The sequence below is a fragment of the Bubalus kerabau genome, chromosome X (genome assembly GCF_029407905.1).
Source record: "Bubalus kerabau isolate K-KA32 ecotype Philippines breed swamp buffalo chromosome X, PCC_UOA_SB_1v2, whole genome shotgun sequence".
NCBI classification, from domain to species: Eukaryota; Metazoa; Chordata; class Mammalia; order Artiodactyla; family Bovidae; genus Bubalus; species Bubalus kerabau.
In genome coordinates this window covers 61,763,601-61,776,894 of record NC_073647.1, presented here as the reverse complement: position 1 = coordinate 61,776,894, position 13,294 = coordinate 61,763,601, and the positions used below count along the sequence as shown (strand labels likewise).

The window sequence follows — 13,294 nt, the reverse complement described above, 5'->3', positions numbered from 1 at the left end:
CTAGGTCCATGACCATGATGATTGAGAGAGGCAGGAGTAGATCACTCAAGCTGCACAGGCAAGGTATACAAGGTATATGTTAGAGTTCACGTGCATGGATATGGGAGGTGGGGTGGGTGTAGTAAGGCAGCACAACTGCTTCTGTACCCCAGGCTTACTGGTTTGGGGATTATTTGGGGGTGTGGGGAGAGAGACAGAGAACATGAAACTGGGGCTCTTGTTTTATGAGGGTCCCAGCATAGGGAGCCTAGGGTTCCTCAGGTTGTCTTTATTTACTAATTTAAAGCACAAGAATAGATAGTAGTCTCAAGAGTGAAAAAATAAGGATCTCTTAAGGACTCAGTTAACTAGGTTAACCAAGGCTTTCTGAAAGAGAGAGCTTCATGAGTGAGAGTGGCCTAGTTCCTTCTCAGATCCATTCTGTAGCTGTCTTACAACCTATATGTTTATTTAAGATGGATGTCTTTTGAAATTGATGCCTTTGCAACTCAAAAGCTTAATGTCAGGCACTTAAAATAAAATCAAAAGGTGTAATGCCCAGCATTTACACCACAGAAATTTAGATTTCAGAGGCTGGTCAGGATTACACAGGTGCCATTGGAGACACTGGAAGGTGGAACTGTGGGTGTTGCATTCACATGAGAATCCATTTTACAAGGAAGTAAATACAGTATTTTTAAATACAGGGAAGTAAATACACTCTTCTGGCCTGGAGAATTCTATGGATTGTATAAACCATGGGGTCGCAAACAGTCGGACACAACTGAGTGACTTTCACAAATACAGTATTTACCTGAAAACGAAGAGGAACTAAAGAGCCTCTTGAAGGTTAAGAAGGAGAGTGGGAGAGCTGGCTTAAAACTAAATATTAAAAAAAAAACAAGAAAAAAAAAAAAAACTAAGATCATGGTATCTGGCCCCATTACTTCATGGCAAACAGAGGGGGGAAAGGTGGAAGTAGTAACAGATTTCCCCTTCTTGGGTTCTAAAATCACTGCGGATGGTAACTGTAGCCATGAAATCAGAAGATGTTTGCTTGTTAGCAGGAAAGCTATGATAAACCTAGACAGTGTGTTGAAAAGCAGAGACATTACTCTGCTGACAAAGATCCATATAGTCAAGGCTATGGTTGTGAGAGCTGGACCGTAAAGAAGGTGGAGCACCAAAGAATTGATGCTTTTGAACTGTGGTGCTGGAGAAGACTCCTGAGAGTCCCTTGAACAGCATGGAGATCAAACCAGTCAATCTTAAGGGAAATCAACCCTGAATACTCATTGGAAGTGTCAGGAGACTGTGTAATTTCCTCGGTTCTGTCTCATCACAACCAAAATTTGAAGTGATTGACGTTAAAGCCCTTGGGGTATCACAGCTCTCGGACAGTTTTACAGCTGAGTTTTATTTAGAAAATAAAGGAAAACACATCCTCAAGGCATGAGAGCATGCTGACCCAAAAGATGCAAAGAGAGAGAGAGAGAGAGTGTGTGCAGGAGAGAGAGAGAGAGACCCCCGGCCCTTTGGCTCCTCTTTTTATATGTTTTTTACTCCCCCTGGGCCTGCCCTGTGTAAATTGGGCTAGCCAGGAGTGCTGTTTGTTCTACCTGAGGTCCTCACTCCGGTCCTCGGACCTTCCTTTGTTCTATTTTCGAGGGCTTTTCCCTTCCTTGTCTTTTAGCCAACACCATTCTGGACTCCTTTTTCCTATTCTAACTACCTAACAGAAGGACTAATACTGAAGGTGAAACTCCAGTATTTTGGTCATCTGATGTGAACAGCTGACTCATTGGAAAAATCCCTGATGTTGGGAAAGATTGAGGACAAAGGAGAAGAGGGCATCAGAGGAGGAAATGGCTGGATGGCATCACCAATGCAATGGACATGAACTTGGGCAAATTTGGGGAGACGGTGAGGAACAGGAAGGCCTGGCGTGCTGCAGTTCACAGGGTCGCAAAGAGTCAGACATGACTGGGTGACTGAACAACAACAAATCAATATTATTTAACAGTCAGACAGACATAGGTCAGCATCCTGTTTAAATCTTTTATTTGCTCTTTGATTTTAAACATGACGGTCTCTCTGATACACACACATATAGAACTAACATAAGAAGCATGAAATAGGACTCCTCTAGTCCAATAAATGTTAACAGCAATAGTGTCTGTTCTGTAAGTGAATTTAGAACAAATTGTCCAAAATATATTTCATAGTCCCACAGTATCCACTCCCCTACCAGTAAATGTTTTGGAGATCAATATCTCAGCATCTGGAAATTACCAGAGAAGTTTGCATTGATATGAACATAAAATTTTAGGTAGGAATCTAAATAAAATAGAAAATACAAGTAAATGTAAACTGAATATACATATATATATGTATATGTATGTATATATATTTTACTGCATGTCTAGTGCCTAGGATAAAGTAGACACTCATATATATCTGTTGATAAATGAAAGGCACCAGACACTTTAACAACAAGAAGAAACAGTTCAGAGAGGCAAAGAGCTTAACACACACCCACAGATCCCAGCAGACCTCAGATACCCTTCTTTAAACCTGGCATTCATCCAAGAGAGTGTAAACTTTAGAACATAGAAAACATAATCCACAATTCAGCTAAGGTAATTGAAAGAGCACAGTGAAAGACTTTCCTATGGAAACTGACATTTGTTTTGTCTAGATACATTATAGAATCATCTCCAGATTTTTTTCCTATCATTGAAATATAGTGCAGTTACAATAAATATCCAATAACAAGTAAAAGCTGATATGAAAATATATGAAAATTTGTGATATGATTTGTTGTTGTTCAGTCGCTCAGTTATATCCAACTGATTGTGACCCCATGGACTGTAAAACACCAGGCTTCCCTGTCTTTCACTGTCTCCCAGAGTCTGCTCAAACTCATGTCCATTGAGTCGAATGATGCTATCCAACCATCTCATCCTCTGCTGTGCTGTGAATAAGGTTCCCTTTCCATCCTGGTAAGCATCAGTGATTTTCAATGAATAGGGACCTTCTCCAAGAGGAACCTCAAAGATGATTGCAAAATTTCTCTTCTTTAGCAAAGAGAGTAGGCGCTTAAGAGGGTAGTTACAGTGGTGAGAGATGAGCCCTCAAATTGATCCTCCTGGGGGCAGAAGTCCAATTCAAGAAAGTGAAGGGGAATGGACTTTATCAGGATGGTGATAGAATTTGGTTCCCATATCACCAGATGGTCAACACCGAAATCAGATTGATTATATTCTTTGCAGCCAAAGATGGAGAAGCTCTATACAGTCAGCAAATCAAGACCGGAAGCTGACTGTGGCTCAGATCATGAACTCATTGCCAAATTCAGACTTAAATTGAAGAAAGTAGGGAAAACCACTAGACCATTCAGGTATGACCTAAGTCAAATCCCTTATGATTATACAGGGGAAGTGAGAAATAGATTTAAGGGACTAGATCTGATAGATAGAGTGCCTGATGAACTATGGATGGAGGTTCGTGACATTGTACAGGAGACAGGGATCAAGACCATCCCCATGGAAAAGAAATGCAAAAAAGCAAAATGGCTGTCTGGGGAGGCCTTACAAATAGCTGTGAAAAGAAGAGAAGCAAAAAGCAAAGGAGAAAAGGAAAGGTATAAGCATCTGAATGCAAAGTTCCAAAGAATAGCAAGGAGAGATAAGAAAGCCTTCCTCAGCTATCAATGCAAAGAAATAGAGGAAAACAACAGAATGGGAGAGACTAGAGACCTCTTCAAGAAAATTAGAGATACCAAGGGAACATTTCATGCAAAGATGGGCTTGATAAAGGACAGAAATGGTATGGACCTAACAGAAGCAGAAGATATTAAGAAGAGGTGGCAAGAATACACAAAAGAACTGTACAAAAAAGAGTTTCACGACCCAGATAATCACGATGGTGTGATCACTCACCTAGAGCCAGACATCCTGGAATGTGAAGTCAAGTGGGCCTTAGAAAGCATCACTACGAACAAAGCAAGTGGAGGTGATGGAATTCCAGTTTAGCTATTTCAAATCCTGGAAGATGATGCTGTGAAAGTGCTGCACTCAATATGCCAGCAAATTTGGAAAACTCGGCAGTGGCCACAGGACTGGAAAAGGTCAGTGTTCATTCTAATCCCAAAGAAAGGCAATGCCAAAGAATGCTCAAACTACCGCACAATTACACTCATCTCACAGGCTAGTAAAGTAATGCTTCAAATTCTCCAAGCCAGGCTTCAGCAATACGTGAACCATGAACTTCCAGATATTCAAGCTGGTTTTAGAAAAGGCGGAGGAACCAGAGACCAAATTGCCAACATCTGCTGGATCATGGAAAAAGGAAGACAGTTCCAGAAAAACATCTACTTCTGCTTTATTGACTATGCCAAAGCCTTTGACTGTGTGGATCACAATAAACTGTGGAAAATTCTGAAAGAGATGGGAATACCAGACCACCTGACCTGCCTCTTGAGAAACCTATATGCAGGTCAGGATGCAACACTTAGAACTGGACGTGGAACAACAGACTGGTTCCAAATAGGACAAGGAGTACGTCAAGGCTGTATATTGTCACCCTGCTTATTTAACTTATATGCAGAGTACATCATGAGAAACGCTGGGCTGGAAGAAGCACAAGCTGGAATCAAGATTGCAGGGAGAAATATCAATAACCTCAGATATGCAGATGACACCACCCTTATGGCAGAAAGTGAAGAGGAACTAAAAAGCCTCTTGATGAAAGTGAAAGAGGAGAGTGAAAAAGTTGGCTTAAAGCTCAACATTCAGAAAACTAAGATCATGGCATCTAGTCCCATCACTTCATGGCACATAGATGGGGAAACAGTGGAAACAGTGTCAGACTTTATTTTTTGGAGCTCCAGAATCACTGCAGATGGTGATTGCAGCCATGAAATTAAAAGATGGTTACTCCTTGGGAGGAAAGTTATGATTAACCTAGATAGCATATTCAAAAGCACATTACTTTGCCAACAAATGTCCGTCTAGTCAAAGCTATGGTTTTTCCTGTGGTCATGTATGGATGTGAAAGTTGGACTGTGAAGAAAGCTGAGCGCCAAAGAATTGATGCTTTTGAACTGTGGTGTTGGAGAAGACTCTTGAGAGTCCCTTGGACTGCAAGGAGATCCAGCCAGTCCATTCTGAAGGAGATCAGCCCTGGGATTTCTTTGGACGGAATGATGCTAAAGCTGAAACTCCAATACTTTGGCCACCTCATGCGAAGAGTTGACTCTTTGGAAAAGACCCTGATGCTGGGAGGGATTGGGGGCAGGAGGAGAAGGGGACGACAGAGGATGCGATGGCTGTATGGCATCACTGACTTGATGGACATGAGTTTGGGTGAACTCTGGGAGTTGGTGATGGACAAGGAGGCCTGGCGTGCTGTAATTTATGGGGTCATAAAGAGTTGGACACGACTGAGGACTGAACTGAACTGCACTACTGTAACAAATTACTGCAATGTTGATGGTTTAAAAAAAAAACACACACAAAACAAAAACAATAAAATAATATCTTACAGTCCTGAAGGTTGCAAATAGGAAAAGGGTCTCTTATGTCTCCTGCATTGGGCAGGTGGGTTCTTTTCCATTAGTGCCACTGGGAAGCCCATGGACATCATTGGGAGATCTTTATTCAGCCTACCACAATGAGGGTGCCATTTAGTTGGGTTTTAAAACGGGCAACAATGCCAACAGGTTTGTGTTCAACCAGAGATGTTCTTAACCATGGTTGCTCTTTGCCCAACGGAGCACAAATGAAGGGGATGGAGAATAAAGGGAGGATGTAGAAGTGCAGGAATCAGAGGATTCAAGAAACAGCAGGTTTCTTTCTTAAGTGTTTGGTGGGGCCTTCTCCAAAGAATGGCTGGGGGAAGTAGACTGGTGTGTATGGCAAGCGTGTGAGATCCCAAATGGTTCTAATCCTTGGCATATTCCTACCCTGCCAAAATGATGAGCCCTTGGAATACCCTGCAAGAGATGACCTGACAGACAGAAGCCAGGAAGAGCCAGGACTGTCCCTACATGGTGCCTGACCCCTCGCTGTGGGGTGAGAAACGGGATTGAGCAGGTGCGGGTCCTGTCAGGGAAAGGTCCTCTTTCCTGGGCAACCGTGCGGACAGTGAAATGGTAAAGTGTGCCACCACAGCGACTGAGAGAACAGCAGTGTGGCAGAAAGAATGACGACACTGGCGCAGACAAGTGGTTTGTCTCCTCAGCCAGAGGTCTATCAGGGGCTGCCTTCCCTTAGAAGAGGGGCAGAGGCTCGGCCTCCACGGGCGTCCCCTTCCCAGTTTCCTCCAGCCCATGGCCCCTGAAGGTGAAAGCAGCCCCCCCAGCCACCCGCGCCCAAGAAGGATGGCCGGCGTGATGGGGGAAGGGAGGGGGCGGACACCGAACACTCTGCAGGTACACACACACACACACACACACACATCCACACATCCACACCCCCCTCCCCTCCCCCCCCCCCCCCCCCCGGCGGTCTGTATCCATCCGCCGCTCCCTGCAGTGCGACCCGTCCCGACCGGTCCGCGCCGCGCCGCCCGTGACCCTTCTATGCTGCAGGACCAGAAGCGTGGCGGGGGGCTCACCCCACGGGGGGGCAGTGGAGGGCTGGCTTGGCGGGCTGGCGTGGCCCCGCCCCTCAGGCAGGCGTTATTCCCAGCCCCGCCCCCTGTGGGTCGGAATTACACTGGGTCTGGCGGGGGTTGGGTGCGGGCGTATCAAGCCCATTCGTGCTGTATCCCTCCACCCCCGCTTTCCGACACCCTCGCCGCGAGCGGTCGGTGCTGCAGTTTACACATCTTCTGCCTGGTTTGGCGCAGGGGGCCAGACGCCTCTTTGCTGTTCTACCCACACGGAGAGCGGTGGGAAGCGAAAGAGGAACTGCGACTGGAGTTGGAGGATGAGCATCGGGACCCTGCGCCTGCGAAGGCAAGTGAGGGTGTCGCGGGGCGACAACCGGCTCACAGCTACCCCTGGCAGCCTGAGGACGGGAAGGCTAGCGGGTCGGAGCGGGAATCCTTAGAGAAGTGCGCAGCGCCAGAGGATCCTTGGCGCTGATACAGCAGCGACTGGCGCGGGCGGGGTGGTGGTGGGAGGGTTCCCTCGGATGCTGGGGAGGCATACGGCGCGGACTAGTCCCCGCCGGGGTTTCCGGGTGCCTGCGCCCCGCCCTCGACCGTGCCTTTGCGGGGAGAGGGCTGTGCGGGAGGCTGTTATGGTTGAAGTGGCAGAGGGAGCCGGGACGGGAGCAGCCCGGGCCATGATTCCGCCAAGGTCCCTGTTGGGCCCCACGTGCCGGGTGCTGTCCCTTCCCACAGGCACCTCTTTGATGCCAAAGTCTCCCGTCTGTGCAGTAGGTCTGGCAATTTCAGGCCATGGGGTGCATCTGTAGAGGAGAGGCTTGAGGAAAACAAGGAATGGGAAAACGACCTGTTTTTCTGAAGGTGTGTGGGGAATGAAGGGTTGAGGGTGGGCAGCAACCATTGACTGAACATCTAAATCAGGGTGGGGTGAGTGCGACCAGCGCAGGTCAGGCATCCAGGAATACTTTCTAAAATTCTTCTATCTACCTGGTTTCTACACACCTCTCTTGCCTTCCTCTCTCTCCTCTATCCAGAATTGGAGGTGGAAAAGCTGGACTGGGAGATAAAGGTACGAGAGAAGTCATAAATACAAATACCACTACACAACCTAGAATATGTGGGTGCTCTTCCCCCAATTTGTTGTGCAGCACAAAGGAGGTGAGCAACAAGTGGTGAATCTTCAGAATTGAAGAAGAGAGTAAGAGGAGGAGTGTGATATGATGTTGAGTGGTTATCCAGAAATCTGATCCAGATGGCCTAAGTTAAAAGGAAATATTCTACCTAATGGGACTCTTAAATGTTAAAAGGCAGGTAACTTGGGAACTCCTATGTTTGTGGTGTTTGTCTGTCCCCCAAGTACTCAGTTGCTGCTATTATTTCTTGACTGCCTTACCTTTTCATCTGTTTTTCCATAGACCTGCTTTAAGTCTGGTCACTTCTGCAAGGAAGAAAAGGCGGAGGAGTCCGGTTCAAATCTCTGGAGGTTTGTGCAAAGAGGGGCAATACAGGAGACAGCTAGAGTAATATGGCAGATATCTTTGATCCAAGTGGTTGCAGGGCCTTCTCTACCTCACCTACTCCATGTCAAATTTGCACACTGCCACAGAAACCCTCGCATTTCCTACAGGGTAAGGAAATGGCAACCCACTCCGGTATTCTTGCCTGGAGAATCCCAGGGATGGGGAAGCCTGGTGGGCTGCCATCTATGGGGTTGCACAGAGTTGGACATGACTGAAGCGACTTAGCAGCAGCAGCAGCATACCAGGAATATTGGAGTAGGTGTGGACTGGGCTGTGAATGGGAGGGAAAGACTTGAGAGTAGAGACCAGGAGACAGAAAATATTAGGCACATTAGACCTTTAAAAGAGTAAGATGTTTGTATCAGGGTCAGGGTTCTTGCTTGTCTTTTTAGCAGTCAGGCTCCATTCTCTCTTATATGTTTACTTGTTCTCAGGATAGCCTATAGGCTGCTGTAGAGTTTGACACCACTGGAATCAAGGAAAGGAGCAGGAAATTGTGCTACATCAGTGCAGGTTGGTATGGGAGTGGGTACAACTTTTGGGTGGGGTAGAGGAGACCAACACAAGTCCAGCAGTGACTAGAGTCTGGCCTTGGGGCTCCTCAGCCTCTCTCATTGCCAAGGTAGTTTTCCACCAACTTCATACCTATTTTATAACAGGCAAAGTAATATGGCAGCTCTGGGGATAAAAACTGTAAACAAAATGAAAGTGATAGACTTTAATAGCCTAACTTTCCCACCAAGCATTTAAGGTGTAGTCTCTCTGTGTGAGTTTTTGCATGAAGTGAGACAGTTGGAAAAGACTCAAACCTCCATGTCATTCTCACTTCCCAGATTGACTTCCAGTGGCAGCTCTGGTGGTGTTGAAATTGCTGCTGAGCACCACCTTCAACAGGTGTGTACCCACCCAGGAACCATCCATCCTCTCCCAGCTTGGTTGTGTTTTCTCTTCACTCTGACTGTAATATTGACTGAGGCTGGGATTGGAAAGGAGGCTTATTGACTGCTGGACTGGTGATTGGCTCTAACTTTTCTTTCCAACTGTATCACCTGAATCATCAAAAAATTAGAGTGTGAAGACACAAAACTGTGAGAAATCTGTGGTAGAAGCTGAGACTGGGATAGTTGTAGTTATTCAGGTCTCCTCTGTAACTGTACTATGACTGGGGCTGAGATTGAGACTGGTGTCCAGGCCAAGCCTGAAAAGAAGCCTGGCAAAGAGGTTGCTGGTGGGACTGAAAGAGAGAATGAAGTCCCAATGGTGGTCAGACCAAAGGTTAGGACCCAGGCCCAGGTAATGCTTGGAGCAAGGCCCAAAACTGAGACCGTGGCAGTAACTGAGACACATCCTAAGAGTGAGGCCAAGGCAATCACTGTAGAAATGTCCATGAATGAAACCTATTCATGGGCCAAGACTGAGTTTGATGCTGAGGTCCTACTGAAGACAGAGGGAGTGTTCCAAAACAATGCTGTAGCCTGGCCGCTGATCAGTACTGAGTCTGGGTCAGTTGCAAAACCTAAGACCTCATCTATGGTTAGGGAACTGGCCAGTATGGATGCTGAGTCCTTTCCTGGCACTAAGGTCAAGTCCCAATCAGGAATCCAGCATTTGCTTGTGTCAGAGGAGGAGACCAATATGGGGTCTTGGTGCCATCCCAGGCCTACATCTAAAAAAGAGACCTTTCACAATTGTGATTTCAGATGGGTGGATAGATCCTTTATGAACTCCTGGTTCTGCAGTAGAGAAGAGGTCAGTACAAGGCTTCATCCTAGAGATAGGGTAAAAGCTAGTACTAGGTCTAGGCACATGACCAAAGAAGAGGCTATGTCTAGGCCCAAAACCAGTTGGGAACTCTATGTTGCCTCCAGTTCTGGTTCTGAAGATGAATCTATCAAGAAATCTTGGTTCTGGGTCAGAGAAAAGACCAGTATCCAGTCTAGGCCTAGGGAAGAGACCAATAGTAGGCCCTGGTTTAGGTCTAAGAAAGAAGTCTCTGAATCCAGTTCTGGGTCTGAATGTGAAGACAATGTCAAATCCTGGTTTTGGGCTGGAGAGGAGGGTAGGTACAAACCCAGAGCCAGGAAGGGGGCCAATGTCAGCGCCAGGCACAGGGCCAAGCAAGAAACTTCCATTGATTTCATGTCTGAGTCTATGGATGTAGTCAAAAAAGAGCCCTGGTTCCTGCCCGGAGAGAAGACTAATAACTTGGCCAAGCCCAAGTCCAAGAAAGAGGTCAGGGCCAGAGCAGTGGCAAAGGAAGAAGCCAAAATCAAGGCCAGAGCCAGGGCCAAGCAAGAAGCCAGGCCAGAAGAAGAGTTCCTCACCGGGGCCTGGTTCTGGGCTGTGGAAGACTCCAGCATAGTTGGTGGGGCCACTGTCAAGTCCGGTTCTCAAGTGGAGGATGAGTCCATTGTTGGCAGTTGGTTCTGGACTGAAGAAGAAACCAGTGATACATTCAGACCACAGGCTGAGCAGGAGCCTATTGGCAGTTCTGTGTTTGGAAGTGGGGAAAAGACCAGTGTGGAAACTGAGGCTGATGCCACTTCCAAATCATTGCTTACAGATGACAAAGAAAAGGTCATTGCCAGTTTTTGCTGGGCTAATGAAGAATCCAACCCAGAGGCTGAAGAAGAGCCCATTTTTGGGTCTTGGTTTTGGGTCAGTGATGAGGCCAGTGTAGAAGCTGGGGTTGGGGCCAACTGTGGGTCCAGGCCAAAGTCTGAGGAAGAAGAGGTCATTGGCCCCTGGTTTTGGGCTGGAGAAGAAATCAGCACAGTGGCTGAGTTCAGAGAAGAGGCCGGGCCAGGAGCTGAAGAGGAGACAATATTTTGGCCCTGGTTTTGGGCTGGAAACCAGGCCCACATGGATTCTGGGGCTGAAGTCAACTGTGATACTATGCCAGGGACTGAGGAGGAGGAACCAATTATTGGGTCATGGTTCTGGCCTGGAGTAGAAGCTTGTGGGAGGGCTAAAGTGAATAATAAGTCTAGCCTGGAGGACAAGGAAAAGAGTATTACATCGTCTTGGTCTGGGACCACTGAAGAGATCCGTATGAAGTATGCTGCTGGTGCCCAGTGTAAATTTATGACAGCTGCTGAAGAGATTAACAGTGAGTCTGGTTTCTGGTCAGGAGAAAGTCCCTGTATGTTTCCTGCCAATGAAGGCAGCTGGAAGTCTAGGCTAGAGGACGAACAAGACATTGTTAATTCATGGTTCTGGTCCATAAAATATACAGGGCCAGAGACCATTGTAGGTCCCTCGTTATGGGCTGTGGAAGAAAGCAGTACAGATGATAGGGCTGAAGAAGAAGCCAAGCCACCTACCAAAGAGGAGACCATGATCACATCCTGGTTCTGGAAAGGGAATAAAGCCATTATAGAGGCTGCAGACAAAGAAGAATCCAGGCTGGATATTGAAGAGGAAGACATTATTGGCTCTTGGTTCTGGGCTAGGGAGGAAGACAGGCTTAAAACAGAAGTGGAGGCTAGAGAAGAGGACAGGCTGGCAGCTGAAGAAGAACTTTTTGTTGGGTCTTGGTTCTGGGCCAGGGAAGAGGCTATTAGGAACGAGGCTAACATTTGTAGCAAATAAAGTCCAAAAGTTGGAGAGGAGGAAGTCATTGTTGAGTCCTGGTTCTGGGCTGAAGAAGAGACCAGTCTGGAGGCAGGGGCTAGTTTTGAGTCCAAGCATGGAGCTGAAAAGGAGGAAATCATTGTTGGGTCCTGGTTCTGGGCTGAAGAAGAGAGTATAGACATTAGACCTCAGGCAGTAGAAGAGACCACATCAAGGTCTGGAGAGGAAACCATTTTTGAATCCTGGTTCTGGGATGCAAAAGAAGTCAATGTAGAAGCCAAAACATGCTGTGCATCTAAGCCAGAGGATGATAAAGAGATGATTGTTGAGTCATGGTTCTTGTCTGGAGAGAAGGACATTAGTGAGACTGAAACTGGGGCCACCTCTGAGTCTAGGCCAGAAAATGAGGAAGGGGCAGTTGTTGGGTCCTGGTTTATGGCTAAAAATGAGGACAATAACAGGACTAGTGTTGGAACCAACTATGAGTCCAGGACAATAGCTGAGGAGGATGAGGCCATTGTGGGGTCCTGGTTTGGGGCAGAAGATGAGACCCATTTTGAATCAGATCCTAGCCCTGTGTACAGGGCCATTTGCAGATCCAGATGTTCAGTTGAGCAGGAGCCTGATGCTTCACACAGGCCCCAGAGCTGGGAGGAGGTTACTGTTCAGTTCAAGCCTGGTCCATGGGGTACGGTTGGCTTCCCATCCCCAAGCCCCTTTAGATTTTCAAAAGAAGCAGCATTTCTGTTCTCTGAAATGTTTGGAGGAAAGCCAAAGTACATGGAACTGAGCCTAGAAGGGGAAGACCAGGAATCTTTGCTTCAGGCTAATCAACCTGACCCCGAGTTCCCATTTCAGTATGATCCATTCTACTGGTCAGTCGTGCAAATTCGGGAGCATCTTAGGACCAAGGAGAGTGCAGAGCCTGAGAGTTGCTCCTGCAGCTGCATACAGAGTGAGCTTAAAATTGGTCCTGAAGAGTTTGAAGAAGAACTATTAATGGACAAAATCCAAGATCCTTTTATTCATGAAATACCTAAAATTGCAATGGGTATGAGAACTACTTTTCAATATACTCATGATTTCATTCACAATTCAGGTGTTGTCTCACTTATTGAAACCTTGCTCAATTATCCCTCCTCCTGAGTTAGGACAAGGCTTCTAGAGAATATGATTCACATGGCTCCACCTTACCCAAATCTGAACATAATTCAGACATATGTATGTCAAGTATGTGAGGAAACTCTTGCTTATAGCTTGGATTCCCCTGAGCAGTTATCTGGAATAAAGATGGTTAGACACCTCACTAGAGCCACTGACTATCACACACTGATTGCCAGGTATATATCTGGATTTCTTTTGTTATTAGCCACAGGCAATACTGAAACAAGGTTTCATGTTTTGAAAATACTGTTGAATTTGTCTGAAAATCCTGTCATGACAAAAGAACTACTCAATGCTAAAGCAGTGTCAGAATTTATGGGCCTTTTTAGCAGGAAAGAGACAAATGATAATATTCAAGTTGTTCTAGCAATGCTTGAGAATATTGGTAATGATATAAAAAAAGAGGCTTTGTTCACTGATGATGATTTCAGTCTTGAGCCATT

At 46.4% G+C, this 13,294-nt stretch overlaps 2 protein-coding genes across 2 annotated transcripts in view; both read left to right on the top strand.

Annotated features, from left to right (window-relative positions):
• The window catches only part of GPRASP3 (G protein-coupled receptor associated sorting protein family member 3), a 109,307-nt gene that overhangs the window by 44,981 nt on the left and 51,032 nt on the right, over nucleotides 1-13,294 (top strand). The window lies entirely within an intron of this gene.
• The window catches only part of GPRASP1 (G protein-coupled receptor associated sorting protein 1), a 58,924-nt gene that overhangs the window by 45,157 nt on the left and 473 nt on the right, over nucleotides 1-13,294 (top strand). The window contains 3 exon segments of the mRNA XM_055565077.1: nucleotides 6,832-8,077; nucleotides 8,549-8,627; nucleotides 8,948-13,293. Of these exon segments, the coding sequence (XP_055421052.1) occupies nucleotides 9,273-13,293 (4,021 nt within the window). The 5' untranslated portion in view covers nucleotides 6,832-8,077; nucleotides 8,549-8,627; nucleotides 8,948-9,272.